This window comes from Protopterus annectens, chromosome 15.part0, assembly GCF_019279795.1.
Source record: "Protopterus annectens isolate FY-2018-M chromosome 15.part0, PAN1.0, whole genome shotgun sequence".
NCBI classification, from domain to species: Eukaryota; Metazoa; Chordata; order Ceratodontiformes; family Protopteridae; genus Protopterus; species Protopterus annectens.
This window is the reverse complement of record NC_056749.1, coordinates 478515966-478539586: the sequence shown is the minus strand read 5'-3', so window position 1 is coordinate 478539586 and position 23621 is coordinate 478515966. Positions and strand designations below refer to the sequence as shown.

Genomic DNA, 23621 nt, shown 5'->3' with positions numbered 1-23621 from the left:
CCTCTACTGGTAATGTTAATGAGATCATGTCTAGAAGGGAGACTGTCCAAATGAGACTTACTAGAAAGGCATCACTTCAAAGCAGGGTTGTAGTCAGAAATCATATTTGGTACTCAAACCTCATTTTGCTGCCCTCCACCACCCACCTATCAACTAAAAAATATACTCAACCATCAAAATGTTGCCCCTGTACACTTCAGAAAGGGGTTTACTATTTTCAGCTGTTGCTACTTGTAAACATAAAAAGACTATTTTAAGAGGTGCAATCCGATCATGTAAGCATGTTTTGCCTATTTCAAGAAAAATATTCTGAATAAATGTACTCATTTGTGTACACTGGGTATGCCTAGCTATATCCTTGCTTAAAAGCATGATCAAACAAAGTATGATGTTCATGTTTGACACAGCTTTGAAAATCAGTTTAAGTACTGACCCTGGGCTGATTTTTTTTAAGCAGACTACCAAAACAAACAGAACTTTTGGAACAAGAAAAAACAGTTGAAGGGTTATAAGAAACAAGTTATGTACTATATAACAGAAGTAATAAGACACTTATTAATGACAGTCATTGGTCAGAGTTCCAAGGTTGCGCAGATAAGATGCTGGCAGGACTACCAGTAAACAAATATATTAATGACAGTCATTGGTCAGAGTTCCAAGGTTGCACAGATAAGATGCTGGCAGGACTACCATTAAACAAATATAAAAAGTACAAACAACAAAACACTTTCTTGAATACATGGTGACACATGGACATTACAAATTATGGTCCATAAAAAGACTGATATTTTTGGGGAGCGTATATGGAAAACATATGGGTGAAACTAAAAGTGGCTAGAGTGTCCAGAGTTTTCTTTGCAAATTGCCCAAAATTAACATTATGCAGGGTTAAATTGTGTACTTTTTTAACAAACACTCAGGTTTCATTTTATAACCTCTGTTCACAGATCACAAGCAGCAGTTTTGCCAGTTCCATGACTGGTGAAGGACAGCACTTAACTTTATAAGTAATATCAAAAAGAATAAAATGCTTACCTGTATCTCCCTGTAATCCTTTTGGACCAAAAGATCCTGGTGCTCCAGTTACTCCCTGCAATCCTTTCTCACCCTTGAAACCAAGGGGTCCTGAGAGCCCTGGAGGTGCACTTTCAGAAAAGCCTAAAAAAATGAAATTTTTAAATCACTGTGCAATAACACAACTATTGACTTTGTAGAACAACTTCATTATTTGTCTCCTCTTATGGGTGTTAAGAAGGCTCTGCAGTACAACACTTAATATATTAAGCTAAGAATCTGAGGATGAGTATGAATATACCACTACCGACATACACGATCTGTGTTACTCAAAGAAAGTTAATTAATCTCATTGTGTTTCTTTGTCCATAGGAAAATGGATGACTCTGGAAAGTCCAGTCACACTACCAGTCAACAAACTGATACATAAAGAAATAATAAGTGCTCAGATTCCAATGAACAACACAATTTAAACCTATAAAGGGCCAATGATTAGCTAGTGGTATGCAGATGTGCAAAATGGTAATAGACATGTTTCCTATTGCCCTGGTTCTACTCTCTCTCCCTGCAGAAGAAAATTAAAATGAATATATCAATTTTCTTCATCATTCTTTGTATCTTCACTATGTCAAATGCCTCCAAAATGTAGGCTGGGTAAATAGGATACTCAACAACACAGTTAAACACATACAACATCTATACACATATCAAACAGTAGAAGAGAAAAAGGGGACAACCCGCTGACAAGCCAGTGCCCTTAAGACAAGAAGGCAGAGATGACACATTCGGTAATATTACTTTCGTAGTTGACTCCGTAGAGAGATGCAGAGATGTACAACTCAGCAGGGTGAGCAAAGAAAAGGTGATAGAAAGCTGTGTCTCAGGTGCCAGGATCTGCCATTCACCTACAGCCCTCAAGTCTCTAAGACCTAGGCACAAATATGAGTTGGTCATTATGCGGGTGAGAGTGAATAACTTAAGAGCCACCTCTCTAGATCATACAAAGAGATACTAGACAGAGCTGTTAAATTATGTTGGTATGAAGATAGGCCTGAGCAGCATCCAACCATCACCAGGAATGATGTCACAATACAAACAAAAGATAATTGGCTTTAACCATTGACTTAGTAACAGGCATTTTTCTAAGGCAGTCAAATGCCCTACTTACTTTACAGGGATGGCCTGCATCTCTGTTATCATGGCTTTTCTATACTGGCCAAAACTTTCTCCACCCCTATGGTATATTTTTAGGCAACATAACTAGCAACATAGGTGGACTTCCAAAATGTCTGCACACTGAGTAACAGCTTAGTTGCAACTTTCCCAGTGTGAAAACAGAAAGTCAGATAAAACAGAGCAAGTAAATTTGTCTTTTGGGGTAAATTTCAGTTACTGGCTAGTAAAAGCACTGCTTGGATACAAGCAATGAAGAAATTTAGAGGACCTGAAAGAAAATCAATCACAAAAAGTTAAGAGAAAACACTGGCTGGGAAAAACTCTGCAGCTATTCACAAAAAGTTGTAAGTTCCAGCTTTGGTGCAAGAGATGCCTTCCAGTAATCTAGATATAAAAATGAGTAAAATGTGCTCAGAGCTGATAAAAGACATAAAACACTGAAGGAGTACAGCTCAAATAACAAAAGGATGGAAGAAACTTTAAACAGATATCCAGATGAGCTGATAAAAGTGAAAAAATCAGAGGTCGAAATGAAGAAAAGACTGGCTAAGTATAAGACTGCTCAAGAACAGGTGTTTCAAAAAATGGGAGAATTAAAGGACAGAGCATAAGGGGAACCTGAAATTTTCTGATGGATTACAGAAACTGGAAGAAACAGGTTGTATTAATTTTATGAAAGCACAAATAAGCAACTGGACTGATATTCCACATCAAAAGTTGTTAATTGAAAGGGCCCATCATTTGCAAGCTCCAAACCTGGCCAAGACAAATCATTCAAAACCTTTAATAGTAAAGATGCCTTCCTATCAGCAGATAGAGCTGATTCTAACAAAACTGTGGCAGAAGGACAAAGTACTAAAAGTTAGAGATAGTGACGTGTTTGTGGAAATTATTATTCACTGTACCCCAGGCAGAAGAGGAGTAAATTTATTCCAGCAATTGGAAGGTTGAGAAGCAGGTGTGAGATTAAATCTGCTGTATCCAGCTATCTTCAGAATATTTTTTCCTAGAAGGACAAAATCGTTTTTTGATGCAGGCCATGCTAAGGAGGAAATACAAAAGTTTGTCCATCAAAAAGTGAGCTATCAAACAGGAGATTCTGCTTCATATTCATCTAATAATAAAGCTCTTACAGAGACTATGCCAGTGAAACCTTCCCCAGAGTTCCAAAGGAAAATACCTGACAGACAGAAAAAAGCATAGGAGTTGTCTAGAAGAACCTGGAGTATGTTGGAAATGAACCAGAAAATGGATCTGGGAGATGGAGTTCAACCATAAGAAAACCAGCAACTCAGAAATCAACAAATAAATATGAGATTACAAAGCATCAATTACATTTGTGATTGAAGGAATTGATAAGACTGCATTATAGTGGAATTAACTGTAAACAACTGAAATGAGACTGGAATGAAAGTCTTTATCTGTTAATTACCTAAACCTGTGCTGATCAGATGCCAGTCTCTCCTTTATGGGCCAAGTCTTTTTGTACTTTCTCAATAAAGTCTGCAAACACTGTAGTTCAGTTAATAATGCTTTATTAGATGTTAATATCTGAATACTAATAAAAACGGAATTAGCCACAAATATAAAACAAAAAATAATAAGAAACTGTGGTTTTGGCACATTAAATTAGGCTGCACAGAAACAATTTTAATGATAAATTACGTACACAAGTGCTTTTGTCCTGCCACAATGCAGGACTTTTTCAAAGTAAATAAAAAACACACGTCTTTCGTTAATTTAAATATCCTGGCAATCCCAAAAAAGGCGCCAAAATTCCATAAAGTTAGTCGCTAAGCAACCCATTAATACATCATTAATCCACCCAAAAGCACAGTTCTTATCCCATAAAGTCTTAAAAAGCACACATTTTCACTGTTGGTAAAATTAAAACAACCGCAAAGAAGAAAATACATATATAATCAAAACAACTACATACTGTAAAACAGTTATATCTGAATACTGTCTTCAATAACAGTGCTGATAAACAATAGGAGTCTAGAAATTCTGGAATGCTGGATAACAGTAACAGAGCTGATAAATATATCCAAAGTTTCTGCATGTATATTCTGATTCTCCTGAATAATATCAACTAAAGCAGTCTTTTACTCCTGAATAATATGGATATTTGACCTGACTTCTGTACTCAGGCCTGAGTGTCTGTACTATAAAGACCCTTTTACATATCAGTCCAAAACTAACTTACTGACTTTACCTACTGTGTCTGAAGTATTTCCTAATAATACCAAAACCCTGCAATGTTTTACACACCTCTTTAGCCTTGGTTTTCAAGCCTTGTCTTGCATGTGCCTCACAGTGCCTAACTGTCTATTCTTTATCTAGCATTCCATTGCAAGTGCACATAGCAAGTATTTTTCCATTGAGAAAGGAACATTCTATAGTTTTCCTTGAAACTATTAATGTTAAGTTGTCTATCTCGCCTTCATTCTTGCTGGTTGGGTTCGGAGCCGATCCTTTGCTCTGACTGGGCCATCTTCAAAAGCTCGTGAGCTGTTTACTGGCTCGAGGCCACCCCATATCCCATGATGCCTGGCGCTAGATACCCAGATCTCGTTTGCTGCTTCTGCTGCGAGGTTGTCTTACTGGCTCAGGTCATATATTTTCATTGTTTTATCTGTATTTTTGATAAAAACTATTAGGGTTATTAATGTAGATTGTTAGTTGTAGTTACAACCTTTCTTAGTATATCTTTGTTGTACCCATAATTTCTTTCCTGAATCCCTCCCCTTCCCTTCAGAAAACTTATTTTAGTTAGAGAGTTTTCCCCTCCCCCTTCACTTTCTTCACATAGGTAGCCATTTAAATTAGAGGCTAACCCTTTTTTTCTCTTCAAAAAAAAAAAAAAAATAGTATTTACCTAGTTTAGTCTTATTTGTTTGTTGGTAGCATAGAATATTGTTTGTATTTTTTGGCTGTTTTTTGGGTGTGATAACTTTAGTGTGTGTGACAGTTATTATCTCCTATTTCTTGTGTATTGTTCTTGGTGTTCCTTCCTTTCAGGGATGTCCAAGGATACCAAGGTGTCTGGATTCAAGAAGTGTGACTCATGCTGTCAGAAGATGTCTCACACAGATGGTCACACTTCTTGTGTCTATTGTCTGGGCGCTGTGCCCATGCAGGACTCTTGTTCAGTTTGCCATGCTTTCAGCCCAAGAGTCCTGCAGGAGTGTAGAAATAAGTTAATCCTACTGGGTTTACTTAAGCCCCAGGATTCACCAGCTAAGGCTCAGTCTGTGAAGTCCTCTAAGCCACCTAAATCTTCGGCTCCCGGTTCGGAGCCGTCGTTGGGTGAAGCTGTTCCTTCTTCCTCGGTTCTGGCTGGAACCAATGTGCCTGCCTCCCAGTCGGTCCCGACTCGCACCTTGGAGCCATCGGGGAGTCGAAAGAGATCTAGGTCTCCCTCCCTGGAGTCGATATGCTCACCTCTGAGGTCTCCTCTGCTCCAATTGGAGCACAGTCATCGGTCCTCCCACTCTTCTCGGTCCTCAAGGCTTTCAGATCACGACGTGGAGAGAGTGGTCAGTAGGCTGTTGAAATCGCAGGCCCTAGCAAAAATGTTGTCCAGCCCCCCTCATCAGGTGTCGGCTCCGTCCATGTCTGCAGTTATTCCTCCTCCAACTCCTCCCTTGAGCTCGGAGCCAGAGTTCATTGGGGTTTGAGTCGTGGAACCGTCGGCACCGATACCTTCTCCTTCGGTTCCGTCGTCGGCTCCGATCTCTTCCTTAGTACCGTCCTTGGAGGGGTCTGGGTGCCGAGACTCCCTCGTCAGCTCTGAGGGGTGAGTGGCATCGGACCCTTGTCTGACCCCATTCTCCCCCTCGGAGTTTCAGCGCAGGTGAGCTCGATTCCTACATCGGCTTCGGAGCCGTCCTCCTCGATGCGGAGAGGGATCCCGAACTCTTCGGAACCGGAGCCTTCTCGGCATCCAAGCAGGGACGCCTTCGAGGTCATGAGGAGTGTGCTGGCCCCTGAGTCAGCCCCACGATCATCCCCATCGGCTCCTCCCCCTATGGTGCCTGCTTCTGCCTCTGCCCCTCCTCCAGACCCCAAGCGTGGGGAACCAACGCTCCAGGGCACCCCCTTGGGTGTATCTTCTTCTTCCGAGGCCTCCCCTGATCATTCAGAGGAGCCACCTCATAAGAGGAAATGCAAGAGGAAGCATGTTGACTCCCCTGAGTCTGTCACATCAGATACCAACTTAGAGGATTCGGAAGGGTCCCCGAGATCCCCCTCTGAAGATGTCTCCTTCTCAGACATCCTTGAGATGCTTAGGCAGAGGGGGAACTGGACTACCCTAAGCCCTTCTGAGGATGAGTCGGTATTCCTGGATGCATTTGGATCCCGACCTTCCACCTCCTGGGTGTCTCTGCCTTTCGACCCACTGATGTCTGTGGTGGCTCGGAAGGCGTGGTCAGCTCCAGACACAGTGGAACCGACCCCAGAAGACCCACTAAATTCATAACTGCACCACAGGATAAACAGTTTTTGACCAAAGGTGTTCCCATTGATGCCATGGTGGTAGCAGCGGCCACAAAGAAGGAGTTGGCCGAAACTTCTTCATCTGTCCATCCCCCTAAGGAGTCTAGGACGATGGACAGATATGGGAAGCGGATGTTCTCTTCAGCGACCTTTTCCATGAGGTCTCTGAATTATTTGTGCCACTTTACCCGTCTTCAAAGGGATCTCCTTAAAGAGCTTGGAGATACCCTCCAAGATCCATCAGCTGAGGGGGCCCAGGCTAAGGCAGCCTCCCAGCTGGTGACTCTTAATTCAGTGGTGAACTCCTCCATGAGGCTCATTTCTTATGCAGCCAATGGTGCGAGTAGAGCCGCAGGCACAGGCGTTGCCCTAAGGAGGCATGCTTGGATGTAACTTTGCAGAACCTTTCAGAGCATCTTTCACCAACACCCCCTTTGATGGTTCCTCTCTTTTTGGATCACAGGTGAAGGACACCCTTATCAGGTGTGAGCAGGAAGGCAAGACTCTCTCTCTGCCGTGGGAGTCTGTTTTTCCAATCCTTCCAGACCATATCCCAAGGGTCAGAAAAGTGGAAAGATGTGGTTCCTGAAATCCCAGGAAGCCTTGCCGGACACACGTGGTGAGTTCCCATCCAGGGGCAGAGGAGGGAACAATAATAGACGCCGCCCTCATGGCAGAGGGGGGCCTGCAAAACCAGACCAGCAGAGAATCCTTCTCTGAGAAGCCATTCCAACATCCCTGAAGAGTTGCCCGGCTGCCCACCTCTGTAGGCAGTCGGGGGAAAATTATCCCTGTACCCAAGAGCCTGGCAAGACATAACACAAGACAAACAGGTAGCTGTACCCAAGAGCCTGGCAAGACATAACACAAGACAAATGGGTACAGTCTGTTATATCCGGAGGCTACATAATTCCCTTTGTTCGCACTCCTTTATTGTTAAACAAGTCCCTTCCAGATGTTCCAGCTAATCTAAGGGATCAAGCAGTTCAAGAAGTTTCAAAACTGCTAAGAAAAAGGGCCATCCTGCAAGTCCCAGCAGACCAGCAAGGATCTGGAATTTACTCAAGGTTCTTTTTGGTACCAAGAAAGACAGGGGACTGGAGACCCATTCTGGATCTCAGCAGACTGAACAGGTCTGTACAAAGAACGAAGTTTTGGATGGTCACGCTACAGTCCATTTTACCCTTTCTGGGTCAGGACAATTGGATGTGCTCTATAGATCTTCAGGATGCGTAATACCACTTCAAAATGGACAGACACTCCAGAAGATTCCTTCACTTCTGGCTGAGAGCCAGCCATTATCAGTTCAGAGCTCTGCCATTTGGTCTCACCACAGCCCCCAGGGTGTTCACCAAATGTATGGCAGTAGTTACCACTCACCTGAGACGGCAAGGATTCCAGGTGTTTCCATATCTAGACGACTGGCTCCTCACTGCTACCACCAGGCATCACCTTCTGCGAGCCAGAGACTACACTATCGAGACTTGTTCCAGACTAGGTATCACAATAAATTTTGAAAAGTCTGCATTGTCGCCCTGTCAGTCTATCACCTTTATAGGTGAAAATTTAAATACAAAAGACATGTCAGCGAGCCTTCCACCAGACAGGGTATTAGTGATTCACCAACATGTACAGGTTTTATTAGCATGCAAAAGAATTCAAGCCAGGTTCGTCCTCCAATCTCTGGGTCTCATGGCAGCAGTGATCATACTTGTTCCTCTAGCTCATTTTCACATGAGGATTCTCCAGTGGCTTCTTTTCACCCAATGGTCCTTTCAGCAGCTTCCCATGTCTCACATGATTATGATCACAGAAGCATGCAAAAAGCACCTTGCGTGGTGGATAGTTTCTACATCAGTGCCCCAGGGCAGACCACTTGTACTTCCCCCTCCAGTTGCTACAGTGACCATGGATGCCTCCCTGATCGGGTGGGGGTGGGGGCATTATCAGGGCAGAAGAGTCCAAGGCACCTGGCAACCTCACGAGTACCATCTACATATAAACATCTTGGAGATGAGGGCTGTGCTTTTAGCGTTGCAAGCTCTTCAGGACTCTCTTCCTACAGGGACCATTGCAATTCAAACAGACAATATGTCAGTAGTGTGGTACATCAACAAGCAGGGCGGAACCAAGTCCTACCCCCTATGTCGAGAAGCACTCAGACTCTGGCAGTGGGTGATCTCTTCCCAACGGTTTCTGATCGCAATGCACATCCCTGGGATGTCCAACGTCATAGCAGACAGGCTGAGCAGAGCAATCCACATGCCTCACGAGTGGTCTCTGAATTAGGTAGTTGTGGACCAAATCTTCCGCAAATGGGGCCAACCTTGCTGCAACCTTTTTGCCACCCCCTTCAACAGCAAGTGCAGCAATTTCTTCTCTCTCCTTCCACTTCCCGGACATTCCCCCAGAGATGCTCTAGTCCACGATTGGCCTCAGGGACTTCTTTATGCATTCCCTCCGTCTCCCCTAATCCCGAAGCTAATACAGAAAGCTGCCATATTGGGCTGCAAAATGATCCTCATTGCTCCTTACTGGCCTTGACAAATATGGTTCCCGTTCCTGCATCATCATCTTTTCGAGCAGCCTTGGACTCTGGACCTATTTCCAGACCTTCTGATCCATCAATCGGGTGGGCTGCACCAATCCCTGCTATCTCTCCAGCTCACTGCTTGGTTGCTCCACTTCCAACTTTAGCCAGGCTTCCTGATATCTCCCCCTCTGTGCGCAAAATTATTTTATCATCGCACAAGTCTACGACTAGAAAAACTTACGCTAGTAAGTGGAAACGTTTTTCTTCCTGGGCAGAGACTAAGAGTATAGACCCCTTTTCAGCCCCTGTACACCACATTTTGGAATTTCTTGTGGAACTCTTTCATGCTGGGTCCGCTTCCGCTACAATTAGAGTTCAGTTAGCTGCAATTTCAAATTTTCACATTGGCCTGTCGGAAAATAATATCATGTTTCGTAAGCTATGTAAAGCATTTCTCAAAGGGACCACTCTGCTCAGGCCTCCAGTGAGAGATCCTCCACCTCCATGGGATCTAAATTTGATTTTAGCTTCTCTAATTCTGCCCCCCTTCGAACCTGCAGCATCTTGTTCCTTGAAGTTTTTATCTTGAAAAACCTCTCTTTCTGGTAGCTATTACTTCAGCCAGAAGAGTTTCGGAACTTCAAGCTCTTTGTATCCGTCCTCCGTACCTAGTGTTCCACAATGACAGGGTTGCTCTCAGGACTAATCCTTCCTTCCTTCCTAAGGTCTCTTCAGAGAATAACTTGAATCAGTCCATAGACCGTCCTGTGTTTTTTCCCAACCACTCCAACAGGGCGGAATATAAATTGCATCAGTTAGATGTTCACAGGCAACTACGCTTTTATTTGCATAGAACTAAGGACATCAGGAAATCGGACCAACTTTTCCTTTCTTATGCTGAGGGTAAACAAGGTCTTCCATTCTCAAAAGTAACCTTGTCCAGTCCAGGTGGTTGACTACTATCATCACATTTATCTATCAACTGAGGAATAAAGAATTGCCTGTTAAACCAAAAGGTCACTCCACCAGAGCTTTAGCCACTTCTGTGGCCTTTCAGGCTAGGTTGCCCATGGAATCTATTTGTGCTGTGGTTACGTGGGCCAACCCACATACTTTCATTTCGCATTATAAGTTGGATGTGGTTTCCAGGAGCAGAGCTGATTTTGGTTCCACTGTTCTGAAGAGTTTGTTCTGATGAGCCACCCAGGATTTTAGGTGCTAGGGACGCTGTCCCAACCAGCAAGAATGAAGGCGAGATAGACAACTTAATATAAAGAAGTTATGTACCTACCATAACGTTCCATGTTAGTTGTCTTCTTCTCGCCTTCTTTCTTGCGTCCCACCCTCCATCCCCCTATCCTAGCAGACCAAGAAGATTTCCTTATGGTTTTTCACTGGCTCTTCTCTGGCTATTCCTTTCTGCCTAGTAGCCTCTCTGGTAGGGTTTATACATTCCAGGATAGGATTCTTTCCTTATTATGTCTGCAGTTAGACTTACCAAACGAGATCTGGGTAACTAGCGCCAGGAATCATGGGATATGGGGTGGCCTCGAGCCAGTAAACAGCTCTCGAGCTTTTGAAGATGGCCGAGTCAGAGCCAAGGATTGGCTCTGAACTCAACCAGCAAGAAAGAAGGCGAGAAGAAGACAACTAACATGGAACATTATGGTAGGTACATAACTTCTTTTTTCCAGACATCTCATGCTTAGCCAGCAAGATTATTTTTTCTTTCTACTGAATTGTCTTTCCCTGAAACTGAATGCATACATGAAAACACAAGTTTGACTCTATATTTTCAGGCCTATTATTCTACCCTAATTTTGTTGTTGTTGTTGTGTCTTTCGGCTTTTCCTGGTTAGGGGTCGCCAGAGCGGAACTCCTGTCCGCTAATGATTGGCAGTAGATTTTTACATGCCGAGTTGCCGGCCCTGACGCACAACCTTCAATGAAGGTGCGCCCATTCATGCATGTCTCCACACAGAAGACGCTCTAGCTGAGAATCGAACAGGACGTCTTACTCTGAGGTGACAACGCTACCGCAGCACCACCACCACAGTATTATTCTACCCTAATGTACTATAGTTAATTCACTAAGTATATTCTCTGTCTAACAGTGATATATGACAGAACAAGAAAAGCTGGAAATATTGGACTTTTTTGTCACTGTTAAACTTTTAGTGATCTCCAAAGTATACGCTCTACTTCATGTAATTAATTTTTTGTCACTGTTAAACTTTTAGTGATCTCCAAAGTATACGCTCTACTTCATGTAATTAATTTTTGGAAGAATGTTAAGGAGAAGGGAAGTGGAAGGAAAGAGGTAACTGTTAAATAAAACAAATTTTGCTCTTAACAGTATCTTTATAAAAGATGGCATATACTGCATGATATAAAGTAAAGCTTTTTCAGTTATTTTTGTGTCTAATAAGGACATTAAGGCAAACAGGAAAAACTGTTTGAAATGTCCGGACCCACTACAGTGAGTCCCGAAATACAGAGACTGAATGTCTGAAAGATCGTACTTACATATACTAAGTCCGAGATGCCATTTCTCAGAATATTCCCTTTACTCTGCGGTATGGCAATCTTAAAGTTGATATATATATATATATATATATATATATATATATACACACACACACACACACACACACACACACACACACACACACACACACACTCAGGGAAGTCTATGGGGCTTTCCCCTCACATGGGGGCTGCAGAGGGCTTGCTCACTCTGTAAAAAGAATTTTTAAGGAGAAGAGTGATTTTCGAAATTCATTCTTCTCTCGTGTTTTTGTTATTTTTTCAGCTTTTCAACACTTGGCATTCCAAGTGCTGACATTTCAATAGGAAGCCCTAAACAGGTGCCTCTTTTTTCTCTTCTTCTTTCATTTTTATTGTTCATTTTTTCATTCAAATGTAGGCACTGCAATGTATAAAGAGAAAAAAGCATGGACAAAAGAACATGATATAAGTAAAACCGATATGCTTTTCCTTACTTTTGCATAGGGGAATGACTGGATTAAGGCCCTTAGCTTGATCTAATAACAAGTTTTAAGGGGAATGCAAAGAAAACTGAATAGAATGAAGTTTTCCTCAAGCAAATAAATGCTCACAGTGCAACAAGTGAAGCTTGTAGTGGAAAGCAACTGCTTACATGGTTCTCATATTTCTATGGTGGCAATCTGAAAAGGGGGAAATAAAAACAGAATACTTCTTTCTTTCAATGTCAAGGAGATAATGTTTTCTGAAAGCATGCAAGTTGTTTTCTACATCTGGGAGAGGAATAAAGATAAGACAAAAACAGACAGCACTGGAAGAAGACGCACAGGCTGTACAATGCATCTTAGCATGGATAAGCTTCATTATAAGTTAATTTAAGCCTGTAAGTATGGTTGTCAGTTTGGGACAATTGCTCTGTTTAGGAGGGTTAAATGTCATTGTTTGAAGATGTACATAGTTTTGTGTGTTACCATTAACTTAATAGGTTTTGGGGGTGTTCTGAGTGTGTGTTTATTTTTTTCTTAAGAAAAAGCATTTTAAGATATGACATAGATTCAAATGGATATGACAAGAAACAACTGCATAAAATATCAAACTGCCAAACATTGGTATATGCATGTAACATAAAAATTTAAACTAGGCATACAGCTGTTACATATAAAAGGTGAGAATAATAACTTCTTATCATAATGACAACACTTTCCATGTTGTCTTTAAATGTGAATGGTTTCACAGACATACAAAAAGAAAGAGTAGTGAACTATATTAAAAAATGCAGAGTGCAAATAACTAGGCTACAGGAGACACATTTGGAGAGAGCTAGGCATGTGAATTTGATAAAGAAAGGATTTCAGGATGGTTAGAAAGCAGAATATCTGGGACAAAGGAAAGGAAAGGACTTATATTGATAGTAAGTAAAGCTCCAAAACTGATAGAAGAAGCAGACAATAAAAAGATAATAATAGTAGATTTGTAGTACTAAGGAGCTACTGGCAAGGGAGGAGGATCTGGCATGTATTTATATTTCACCTGAAACTGCTACAATGGAGCTTAACAGCTTAAGACAATTCTATCACAAATAGTAAGCTTTCAGCAGGGAATATTACTTATGGGTGTGGACTGGAATTTGATTTGCAACAGTTAGGATATATCGGGGTGGCTAGAAGGGTAACTATAGCAAAAGAGGGTAGATTTTTGAAGAAACTTATGAAAATATTTGGTATGGAAGATGTGAATTCAGTAGTAGGAGTTCAGAGAGAATTTACATACTATTCCCCAAAGTACAAAAACTGGGCTAGGCTAGACAGAAATTATATTTCATAGGAACATTTGCATTTCATTGAAATGACTGATATGTATCCAATAACAGTTTCAGATCACATGCTAATATTAACTAAAATAAAATGCAGGATAATGAAATAAAAATGAGACACTGGAGTCTTTCCACCTATCTGTTAAAAAGAGAGGAATTTAAGGAATGGGTAGTAGGCAATATTTGGGAGTTATTAGGGAAGATAGAAATTTCTTCTGAAAACATACCTAGAGAGTGGGATAAAATTAAAGTGGAGTTTAAAAATGGGGTGTAAATAAAAGAAACAGAGATATGGTTTACAAGTAACCAAAATTATTTACAGGAAGTGAAAAGGTTAAATTATTACAGAATAGGGGGAATCTCACAGAACAAGAAGATGTGCAATTACAGAGTGTTAAAGAGGGACTACCTCGATAATATACAAGAGTTTAGAAAGATTGTTGTTAAGCAACTGTTTTTTGATGATAGCTCCAGACAACAAAAACTTTTAGCACAATGGCTCAGGCAACAGAAAGCAGAATAGGCTGTTGCCAAGCTTAGGGAGCCTATATCAAGGAAAATAACCAAGAACCATGTAGAGTCATAAGAAAAATTCAGAAATTTTGTGGAAATCTGTATAAAGCAGCAGAGAAATGTGGAAATCAAGAAACGGTACAAATGGAAATGTTTATAGAAGAATTAATTATGCAAGATTAGAGGTACATGAGGCTCAATTACTAACAGTTTGTATAGGAGGCGATGAGATAAAAATGGTGGTGTATAACCACTCTACAGGAAAGTCCACAGTAATAGACAGTATTCTTGTGGAAGTTTAGAAGCTAGGAGGGAAGACAGTGATAAAGATCTGAAAGGTTTTATTTAACTGTATTTTAAAAGGAAGAGAAGCACCAACATCCTGGTAGAAAACTGTGGTGGCTATAATACCTAAAGATAGTAAAGACCCATCAGATCCAGATTCATATAGGCCCATTTCGATTCTAAACCATGACTATACAGTGCTTAAGTCTATAATGGCTAAAAGAATGGCAAAGGTGATGCTAAAACTGATAAATAAGGATCAATATGGTTTTGTGGAGGGGAAGTAAACCATCTGACAACCTTAACAGAATAATGATGATCTGGAGGTTAGCAAAATGTAAAAAAATACCACTGCTGTTGGTGGGTCTTGATGCAGAGAAAACATTTAAATGAGTAAGCTAATATTTTATGAGTACAGCAATGGAAGCATTTACATTCCCTGATAAAATTGTAATGCTGATTAGGAGGATATATGAGGGACCAGAAGTGAAAATTAAAGTGGGAGGACTAATATAATCAGCCTACTTCACAAGGGAGGACCCACTATTGACCTTTGACCCAATCCTTTTTAGGTTTGTTAAAAAGGTAAATCCTGTCCAGTAGTAAAGCTAGGGTGGGACAACAGGGGAAACTGCCCCAGGCGCAAGGTGTTGGGGGGAGCAATCAGCCAATACAGATCTCTCTTTAATGCAATGATGGTACTGCAGTTGCAGTCAAAACTGGTGGTCTAAACTGTAGCAAATGCTTGCTATACTAGAGCAAGCAATTTATTACAGTTTACATTTTTTTAAACTAAAACCTGAACACTGTAGCTCTCTGTGCAAGCACGGTATAAACTGTAGGAACTGCTTGCTATGGTTTAAAAAGAAGAATTTTACATTAAAACTAAAATATGAGCACTGTTGTGCTCAGTGCAGGCAGGGTCTAAACTGTAGCAACTGTTTGCTGCATTTGTAGCAAGCAGTTTGTTACAATTTAAAAAGAAGATTTTTTTCAATTAAACATTGTAGTGCTCTGTGCAGGCAGGGTATAAACTGTAGTAACTGTTTGCTACATGTGTCTCTTCACTTGGAGAGCTGAGGGGTGGGTGCTGGTTCATAGTGGTGTGTGGAACCAGCTTTGCTTCTGATCCTGTCTCCTAAACTTAATGGACTTCTTTTAACCAAGCCACTGATAAATTGGATGCAGGCAAATCAGTACAAATTTCTTAACTTGATCTGGCGATGACAATTTACACCATCACACATTCTAGCAATACAGACCAGCTAATCCAACTAAATGTAAACTCCTATGTCACTTTTGGATAGCAAACTAGCTCAATGATGAAAGTCAATCTACTAGTTTAAAGGGAAACACTGGGTTGTTACTAGTGGTTTCTCTCAGGGATATGTCCTTGAATTAACTTCTCTTCAGTACTTACTTCTTTTATGTCAACGCCAATGTTAAGGGTCTATACCCGACCAAATTTGCAGATAATTGCAAACTCAGAACTATTATAAACTCTTCAGAGGATTCCTAAATTCTCCAGGATGGCCTAACTCATATAAATAAATTGTGCCAGGGCTATGTCTTTAAGCTAAATTGCAAGAAATGTAGTACAGTGTCCACTGGCAAATATGCACCCACCCACTGATCACACAGATGATACACCTTTGAAAAATGACAAATTTATAAGTGATATGGGCATTTTCACTGACAATGAACTATCATTTGACCGCCATCTTGATGTCATTAGCACTTCATTTTATCTAGCCAAACTGATTGCCAAGGTATATCTTCTAGATCAAGGGACGTTATTATTCCTCTCTGTTCATCCCTTAAAATACTCATAACAGAATATAATTCCTCATTCAGTAAGTACTAGTGTAAACATATGCTTCAACATGAAAGACTGCAAGGTTTCCTCACAATGAAAATCAAAAGCTTGTGTTCTATGTGCAACATGGACCCCTTAAAGCACTTTCCTATTCTCTGTTAAATATACATTTTTCAGGGGGGGGGTCTTTGCATTGTCGCAAAGCCTTAATCCTATGCAACCTACTACACATCCACAAAACAAACAAATGATACCTTAAACACACACTTGAATTAATTAAACTTCATTGCTGTATAAACAGGGCCTGCTGGTGCAATATATATCTCTCAAAAATCTCTCTTTTGTGGATTAGATGTCCCTTAAATGTAAAATAAAGTAGCACCTGGATAAACAGGTGGGAAATCATAAAGTCAAAGCTAGTCTTGTCCCTCATATCATTATGTTATAGGGTACTGAAGAAATAGATATTGAGGATAGGCTCCAAATGATCTATCTGATCAACAGCCTAATATGATCCTATTAACGGGTGTTCAAATTGCCATGGCATTATCTGAAAACTAAAGCTTATGAAGCAAAACTAAAAACATCCACTCTATGTAATTACTCCAATAGATGGTATACAAATTTACTGACAATAAACGTTGATGCAAATTAATTGTGTACTCCATAAGATATTTCAGATGTATATACAACGTAATACCTGACCATCTCCATTTAAAATGAAGTAGTTTACTTGCACATCATATCAGCGATATGCAGCTCAGGATTCAAACTATTCTTGTGACTATAAAAGAAAACAAACTGTTATTACTGCAGGCTATACATCTATCAGGAGAATGTTACATTTCCTGTGAAATCACCATTATGTACACAGCTCTACAATATTCATACACATGCTGGAATAGTGGGATTTTGTACAATGGCAGTGATATTATTTGTCACTATGTGCTATAAAGTACCAAGAGAATATATTTTGTTGTGGCCTAAAGTACATGAAACAGTGGAGTCATGTTAAACCATTAAAACCACAATTCATTTTGCTTGATTTTTGAAAGGACTGTTTTCAGTCGGTAAATACATTTCTAACACAGCATCAAACAGGTTTGTTAGCTTTGTTTAAATCAAATTACATGGTGACAACTTCAAAACTTAATCTTGGTAGATAGTATTGATCCAAAGTTAAAATTTCTATCTCTGTAAAACACATTACTTGCCTTAAAATTGTTAGAGACTCATGAGGTGATTCCAGTTAATGGTAAGGTTAAGGCAAATATAGCTCCCAAGCTGGATGACTATGTACATATTTTGAGAACAAGTACGACTAAGACAATCTTGCAAATATGGTGTGAAGGCTGCCAGCCTAGCCAGTTAGAATTTTATAGATAATTCTGTCATTTGTAAATATAAATGTTGAAATACAGGCTTGTCTTCTTAAATTAAAGAATATGCTGTGAAATGCTGAACTTAAAACAATGTAGCAACATTGCCCTCTGCTGTAAAGAAAGCTAAGACAAGCATTTCATGCCTGTCGTTTGAAGTTACAATTACTTTATGTCTGTCCTTTGAAGTTTAAGATTCGGAGTCATTCCGTCAGGGCTAGCACATTCTTTCTATTGTTTTAACCAAGAGTTAGATCGCTAGATTTAAACATGCAAATGTATTTTTATTGCTCTGGTTTCTGCTTAGTGTAAAAGAATGTGAATGCAGTTTCTGTTAGCCTGGGAACCACAGGAAGGGCAAAGAATGATGTAATGTTTATCAAAACTGCTATTTCAATTTAAACAGTGAGAATCAGAAGGCATTAAGCATTTTTGTCTTGATCATCCAACTCACAGCACTGTCTTGCTCATATGTAAGTTATCTTAGACTTCTGTTTTCTTTTAGAAATAGCTAGAAACTAGAAAGATTAGACTAAGTGTTTTTTTATGTGATGTCAGAACTGTACTACTGAATTATTTTAAGTATTTCTGTGTGATCTCTGAACTCTTGACTGGCACTATGTAGTAGAAAGTATTGTCTTGTGGTTTTAATTATTTATTATTAAATATTTTTAAACCCTATTAACTGTGGCTGTTTTGTGTAGAGATAATTTAAGCTTTTTAGAGTACTTGTATGCCTTTGGTAAAATTGTACAAAGCCACTCCTATAGCTTTAGCCCTGGGCTTCACTACCAATTGGATAATAATATTGCACAGTAATAATTGGACACCCTTTTAAGGGCTTTTGAGTATCTGATAACTATTAGTGGGTGGTGGCAGCTCGTACTACCATATAGTCTGGGAAAAAGGGGCACAGCTTGAGAACCTGTGCCAGCCTTCCCCAGGAGTGTCTGTGTAGTTGTATAAACTCTTCTCAAAGGGTGTGTGTGTCAGCTACCTGGGCATGAACACGAAGCACTGGTTGGACAGAGAGGGTGCTAGAGGTTTTAGCTTGCCCGCTAGGCTGAGATCTGGACCCTACAGCTGTGCCAGTGGGGAGTCTTACTGGGGACCTGGAGAGCAAGGGAGTGACCAGTCCCGGACTGACTGTGATCTCTGTGTGCTCATAAGGGAAATTGCACTTTACTGTGTGTATTTGTTATCCTTTCCTCATATATGAGATGCCCTCTCTGGTGTTAGTGGTGAGGACTGAGGCTCCTTGATTGCTGGGCCACGGCACAGGTGCCACTTATGGTACAAGAGAGCGAAATATGCCAGGCCATCTCAAGTATTTAAAATTCCTTTTAGGATTGTACATGAGCTGTGACATTCAGGTTTGCTGCAAACATAATATGTAGCAAAGATGCGGCATCTGCATTTATGTACTGCATGTGATAATACATTACTAGTATTCCAGATGTTTTGAATACAACACAGCTGCAGTGTAATCACAGGAATGAGATTAGACACCATCTCATACTTGTATAACCTCCCTCACTGAAACAAGTTAGTTTAAGTGAGAAAAAGAAGTGCTTCCAACCACTAACTCAGTCATAAAACTATGGCCCAAAATATTTTGAGCACTTTATCATCAACCCGCATGCTTTTGAAAATATTTTTCTCAAAAAAGTAATATATATATATATATATATATATATATATATATATATATATATATATATATATACTAGGATTTCAAAATAACCAATAACCTGTTAGAAATTTGCAATTTGTACAGCTTATCAACTATACTACATTTTGAAGATGTGGGCATATTATTTCTAATTTTCTAATTTAGGATTTGAGTGTCTGGGTCAAATTTTTCTGTGACTTCACACTGACATGTCTCTCTCTCTCTCTCTGTATGTATGTATATATATATATATATATATATATATATATATATATATATATATATATGGATTCACTTCTGAATTTTGAAATCCCAAACCTTCGAATTTCATATGATTGAGACCATATGATCGAAGTTTTAGAACTTAGAACCTCTGAAATAAATCTAAAAGGAACACAAAACCATGTTCCTCAAAGATTTTGCGGGGGGAGGGCAAACCCCCCCGTACCCCCCCACACCCTCACTGTTTAAATATACCAACTCCGAGATCGCACTACAGTGAGGAAAAGGGAGAATTTCCCATTCCGCACTGTATGCAGATCTCTGTTCAGAATTTCAAAGTTCTAAAACTTCAATTATATAGCCTCGACCATATGAAATTCAAGGTTTTAGGAATTTGAAATTCTGAATGGAACCCATATATATAGTTTTACATCTACTATAGGTTTACTATCACAATTTTGAAGCCTGCAGTCTTGAAAATCATAACCCCAAGACCATAATATCGAAAGACCAAAATGCTGAAGACCACAACTTCAAACTCCTGGTCTTCCCACAACAAGACCCCTGATAACATTCATTTGTAGGTCCACACTCTGCAGGACCCATATCAGCACTTGTTCTTGGGTTCACATAGGTAGGGGGATTGGAGATTCAAGATTTTTACACATTGTGGTGTTCATTGTTTTGGTCTTTTTTGTTATCATCTCTGGATTATGGTTTTCAAGATTTTGGGCTTTAAGACTGTGATAACAAACCAGATATCAATACGTCTATATCTATATTTATCTGTCTATGTATATGGGTTACGGTCATAATTTCGAAATACTGAAATCCCGAATTTCAGTATTTTGAAATTATAACATGGAAGCCTTGAAATCCCGAAACACCAGAACCGTGAAATTCAAAGTCCTGAAGTACGGAGATTTTGAATTAGTGATTCTGATGTTGCGTTGTGTGAATGGTTAGGTGTTACTTCGGGTATGTATGTATGTGTAAGTGTGTTGGTTAAGGGCTTTAGTGTATGTCAGTGTGTGTTGTGACTGTGGTGTGTGCGCAAGGGACTGTAAAATGTGTGGGTGTGAGTTGCCTTTGTGTATCTGATTGTGCAATCTTGGAGTTAGTATATTTAAGTAGGGGGGTGTGGGGGCAAAGTCCCCCACATGGGGGGTGCATGGGATGTGGTCTAGGTTTGTCTGTGTGCTTGTGGGGGAAGTCGTTTGTATGTTTATGTGTGTGCTCTATGTGTAGCTTAGGTTCGGGATTTTGAGTTTCGCGGTTATGTGTTTTCAGGATTTTAAGGTTTCGGCTATGTAATTTCGTAATACTGTATTTCGTAATTTCATAGTGAACCCATGTATATACACTTACACATATATTTGCCTATCCTATTCACATACATATACAGATGTATGGAGAGAAAGATATGTACAAACAATAATGCTCAGAACTATAGCTAAGTTGTTGAATTGTTAGCTGTCTACTATGTATTGAATACCTAGGCTTCTGTATGTAACTAATTTTGTAATGAATTTAAATATTTGTGATGTAACAATTTGTGTGCTCTGTGGAGCTTTTCTCCCCAAGCCTCAGCCAAAAAGGGGCAATTGTGTCCAATTAGACTATCCTGGTTAGCAAATACCAATAAATAAACGAATAAATAAAGAAAGAAAGAAAGAAAGTGAATGTTTAGTGTGATACAGTCCTCTTAGAATTAATTCCTTTGAAACAAACATGTACAGCTGCCACTCAGGGTAAGTCAGGCATTATCAGGCCAGAAAGAGGTTTACCTTTCTTTGTTAATGGAACACACTATTATGAAACAACCAAGAAAACTACAGTCTGTTTGGTTATCACCCTGCCAGTCATACCATAAGTGAAGGAGATGGGAAATGCTTGGACTGATACGGCAGGCAAGTATATATGATATATAATAATCAGTACCCTCTTAATGTCAGAAGTAATCTTGTCTACTTGATCAACCCAAAAATCAAAATAGGGTACCAGGGTCTTGCATCAGGATTAACATCAATCGTGCATTATGTTGGAACTTAGAACCTGCAAGTATAGAAATTCAGAAGAGACTTTCACAACAAAAAAAATTTCAGCTCTGATATTCTGCATGCTGAGGTGAAGGTAACCAGAAAGAAAGGATCTCTGAAAAGAACTTAAGTTCAACTGAAAACAAAAGCTTTTAGGAAGGGTTACAGATTGCAATACAAAATGATGATTCTTATATGGATCAGTCTTAACAGCGCTGATCAGGTGGAAGTTATTTCTAAAAAAAGGTTTGTACTACATTTGTATTGTCTGTCTGCCTCATGTTCCTTCATGGTAGGCCAGTAATATATGTATGAAAGAAAAAAGATGATTTTAAAACATTAGAAATGGAAAATGAGAAAAGTATGAGGCCACAAAGGCAACCCAAACACTAAAACATTTCCATTTAGAGGAAAAGGAGATCCTTGTTGTCTGCCCCCTAGCAATATATAAAGCTAGTAGCAGCCTAAGCTGCAATTGATTAGTAGGTATAAGGCCCAATACAAACCAAGCACTGCAGCATCAGTTAGTGAGAACACAGCTAAAATTCACCAGAAAACAGTACATCCGAGATCCATTACACTAAAGCAATCTTCAAACATAAACAGAAATGTATTAGATACCGGTGACACCCAGGCACACTGGTTCTACTCTTATAAGACAAAAGCAGAGTGACAGTGAGCTGTTTCTCAGGGGGCAAAATTCTGAGCTTTTTCTCAGGGGGCAAAATTGCTGATAAGGGTCCTGAGGACCCTTAAATTGGATAAATATGAGAATGACATGATGGTGGACCATTGTGCGGTAAATGATCTTATGTGCAAAAACCTGAGGTATGTACAGAGAGACATGACAGAGCAAGTCACAAATGCAGGACAGACCCTAGTACTAAGTGAAATATTTCCATTAGCAAAAATGATGCCAAAGAATAAGGAAAAGGTGACTGGCTTTAACACATGGTTAAACACCTGATGTCATTGTAGGAAGATCCAGTAAGTGTCAGCAGGGGAAGAGATGTCTGAAAACTGTAGTTGCTTCACCAAGGATGATTTTCACCTCTCATTTTAAGGTTTCCACATACCAGTAAAACATTTTGCTGCCCTTAGTGTGCCTTTTTTTTTTTACACAGGGTCTAGCTGATGGGCCTTCCAACCTAACTAACTTCAAAAAGAAACCAACTACTGGACCTTAGCATGGTGTCTCTACTTAATGCTAGAAGTCTAAGCAAAAAAACTGCTGGCCCTTGAGGTCCTTCTGCATTTGGAGTATATCCAAGTATGTGTTGTTACAGAAACCTGGTTTAAGAGCCCTGACAGTCCTTCCTCAGTACCTGGGTTTTGTGCTTAGCACTCATTTAGACCTGATGGAAACTGTGGGGGTGTGTCCACATTTGACAGAAACCACATTATCTTGAGGTAGATACCCAAATATCCACAAGCACAGCTTATAGAGATTCAAATTACACAAAAGAGGATCAGCTATCAGATCATAGCATACTATAGGACTGTTGCTATGTCTCCAAAAAATCAAACAACATTCCTAAATATTCTTGATGAAGCCTCCATAAGCAGGAATGCTCTTATCTTAGTTGACTTTAACTATCCAGTGATAAACTGAGGGATGTACACCACTAAAAGGCGGGGGAGTATCCATATTCATCAAGGATACCCACACCTCCAGGTTAGTGGCACAGCACGATGCTTCAGAGATCATCCACGTGCAACTAACAATGAGCAAAACTGCTATTCAAATTATAGCTTGCTACAGATCACCCACCATGTCCCAGGACCCCCACTCTGCATTCCTGGAAACACTGGGAAACATAAAGGTCCTACCAAACACCCTGATATTGGGTGATTTCAATTATCTAAACATTAACTGGGAGAACTACTCAAGTACAAACTCCCTGGCCCAACATTTCCTAGAATTTATAAACTCAAATACCCTGGATCAGCTGGCTAACACCCCCACCAGAGGTGACAACATATTGGACCTGGTCATCACCAACATGGGCAACCGGTGTTCCAAACCGGAGGTCAACCCCTTGCTGGTTAGATCTGACGATAAACTAATCACTCTGGATATCCACATTCTGCCACCACCCCCGGTCAAAGAAACCACCGTGAAAAACTTTTCAAAAGCAAACTTCACGTTACTTA

General features: G+C 40.0%; 1 protein-coding gene across 3 annotated transcripts in view; it reads right to left on the bottom strand.

Annotated features, from left to right (window-relative positions):
* Positions 1–23621, bottom strand: part of COL4A6 (collagen type IV alpha 6 chain) — a 4024271-nt gene that overhangs the window by 338589 nt on the left and 3662061 nt on the right. For all 3 annotated transcript variants that reach the window (XM_044057202.1, XM_044057203.1, XM_044057204.1), the window contains one exon: positions 1036–1158. In XM_044057202.1, the coding sequence (XP_043913137.1) occupies positions 1036–1158 (123 nt within the window). The remainder of the gene's footprint in view (positions 1–1035; positions 1159–23621) is intronic.